General features: G+C 37.7%; 1 protein-coding gene across 1 annotated transcript; it reads left to right on the top strand.

Moving 5' to 3' along the window:
• Positions 1 to 1,136: 1,136 nt before the first annotated feature.
• LOC104116818 (uncharacterized) lies at positions 1,137 to 1,811 on the top strand. The gene is made up of 2 exons (XM_070190691.1): positions 1,137 to 1,466; positions 1,524 to 1,811. The coding sequence occupies exons 1-2, from the start codon at positions 1,137 to 1,139 to the stop codon at positions 1,809 to 1,811; spliced, it is 618 nt and encodes a 205-aa protein (XP_070046792.1).
• The last annotated feature ends 1,025 nt before the right edge of the window (positions 1,812 to 2,836 follow it).

Below are 2,836 nucleotides of genomic sequence, written 5' to 3'. Positions count from 1 at the left end.
CTAAAATTAGGGTTGATGCTACAGTAATACCTGCAACTACAGTAAACCCTAGTATTGAAAACATGTATCAAGCTAGGGTTGAAAGATGAGAATAAGGCAACGTTCAGATGCATAATGTGACTGGAGGAAAGGAGGTATCACTGGTGGAGAAAGAAGCTATGGATCACACAGGAGTGCAAGAAACACTGGTGCATAGAAAAATCAATGAAATAGTGAACCTTATTGAATCGGGGCACACTGGTATTGTTTCTGGCAGAGGAGAAAATAATGTTATACAGGCTTCTCAATTGTTGGAAGATACTGGAACTAATACAAGAGGAATGTAGGAACTTCAAGGAGCTAAAACTGTTGATCAAGGACCAACAACCACTAAAGAGCTGCAATTGGTAAAATCCACTTATGATACTAGTTTGGTGATAAAGAAGAGGTTTACACTCATAGATAGTATTCTATCTAAAGGGGTGCTAATCAATGAAAGGGGCCAGAAGGAGTTGGGTATCATTGCAAAGAATGATGAACCAAATATTTTGGCACTTCATGTGATTGAAGAGGAGTAGAATGTGGAGGAAGATCTAAGAGAGGACATTGATGAGTGCTCAACTACTGCCAACATGCAACAAATTGCTAAACAAGAAGATTTGTCTCCTAGAAGCATCAATAAAGATAAAGCACCTATCAGGCAGCCAAAGAAGCAAAGAGATAAAAGTGTACCTAAATCTAGGATACAACCAAAGAGAGCAGTATTAACTTCCAAGTAATTTCTTACGGATAACACTTATTTGGAATGTGAGATCTGTTAATACAAGGAAAGCCTTCCAAAGATTGATAAATCTTCATAGGCAGCACAATTTCTGCTTCATTGGATTGATTGAACCTTTTCAATATCTTAGCAAATTGGAGGTGTATAAAAAGAAACTGGGGATTCACACTACCTTTTGCACTATTTCTGGAAAAATTTAGGCATTTGTTGAAGAATATGTAGAAGCTACAGTGATGATAGACATAGAACAACAACTAACTCTTAGATTGTTTCATACTTCTCTTTCCAAGGAAGTGATTGTAACATTGGTGTATGCTAAATGTGATGCAGTGGGGAGGAATAAATTATGGACTCCTTATACAATCTAGCTCAAGACATGGAGTTTCCATGGCTTGTTGGGGGTGATTTCAATGTCATAGTGTCTGAGGAGGTGAAGTATGGGGGCATGCTAGCGTATATTCACGAAGTGGAAGACTTTGCACATTGTAATAATATATGTAACCTATTTGATCTTGGCTATAAAGGAAGTCTGTATACTTGGTGGAATGGAAGATCAGGAGATGATTTCATATTTAAAAGGCTTGATAGGTGCTTGGGTAATTTGAAATTTCTAGAATTGTTTCCTGCTTTGGAGGTGGAACATCTTATCAAGTATGGTCTAGATCACGCACCTTTATTACTTACATGTAATGTGAACAATCTCCGGGTTAAGAAGTCCTTCAAATTTCTTAATTTCTGGACAAATAATACTACTTTTAAATAGGTTATCAAGGAGCATTATCAGTCAGATGTGGAAGGCAATCTATTTGTAGTTTTTCATCACAAGTTAAGCAATGTGAAGAAGGCTCTGGTTGGCTGGAGCAAAGAGACATTTGGAGATATTTTCAAGCAAATTGTCACACTGGAGGATGTCATCAAAGTTCATGAGATTGAGTTTGAATTGAATCCAACACCACAAAATAGGGCTAAACTACATAAGGTTGAAGCTGATCTTACAAGATACTTACACTTAGCGGAGGAGTCCTGGAGACAAAAAGCAGGCATGCAATAGTTTCAGGATGGATATAAAAATACCAAATTTTTATGTCCATGTCAAAGGAAGGAGGAAAGGGCTTCAAGTGTCCAGAGTCCTCAATAGTTCTAGCATTTGGATTGATGATAGTGAGGAGATGGTTAAGGAAGCAGTGGACTTCTTTCAAGCTCAATTCACTGAAGAAAGGGTTCACACATATTTTGATATTCTCAAACACATTCCCAGGATGGTTTCTGATCAACAAAAAGAGGCATTATGGGCAGCACCAACCTTAGAAGAGGTCAAGCAGGCAGTGTTTGGTTTGAATGGAGATAGTGCAAGTGGACATGATGGTTTTACTGGCCAATTCTATCAAGTATGTTGGGAAATCATTTGTGAAGATCTACTAGCTATGGTGAGGGCTTTCTTTTATGGTTATGAACTTCCTAGGTTCATAATTCATACCAAGCTTGTGTTGCTTCCAAAAAAGAAGATTTTTGAGACATTTTCAGATATGAGATTAATTAGTTTGAGTAACTTCTCAAACAAAATCATTTTCAGAGTTTTACATGAAAGGTTGGTTGATCTCTTACCAACTATGATTCAATAAATCAGGAAGGCTTTGTAAAGGGGAGGGGCATAATGGAGAACATATTAATTACACAAGAAATTATGACTGACATAGGACAAGGGGGAACCCTTGCGATGTTGTGATTAAGCTTGACATGGTAAAGGCTTATGATACGGTTTCTTGGTTGTTTTTGACTGAGGTGCTCAGGAAGATAGGATTTGTAGAAGGGATCATTGATATAATATTCAGACTTGTATCCAACAATTGGTATTCAGTGCTACTAAATGGACAACCTCATAGTTTCTTTAAATCATCTAGTGGAGTCAAGCATGGTAATCCTTTGTCACCGACATTGTTCATCCTTACTGCTAAAGTGTTGGGAAGGGCATTGGAGGCTTTACATGATGTTCTGGATTATATTGCCTATGGGATGCCTAAATGAAGTCCACCAATCAACTACCTCGCATATGCAGATGATACTATCATTTTTTGC

This window comes from Nicotiana tomentosiformis, chromosome 12 (genome assembly GCF_000390325.3).
Source record: "Nicotiana tomentosiformis chromosome 12, ASM39032v3, whole genome shotgun sequence".
NCBI classification, from domain to species: domain Eukaryota; kingdom Viridiplantae; phylum Streptophyta; class Magnoliopsida; order Solanales; family Solanaceae; genus Nicotiana; species Nicotiana tomentosiformis.
Note: the sequence above shows the minus strand (reverse complement) of the source record. Positions and strands in the feature narration are given on the sequence as shown.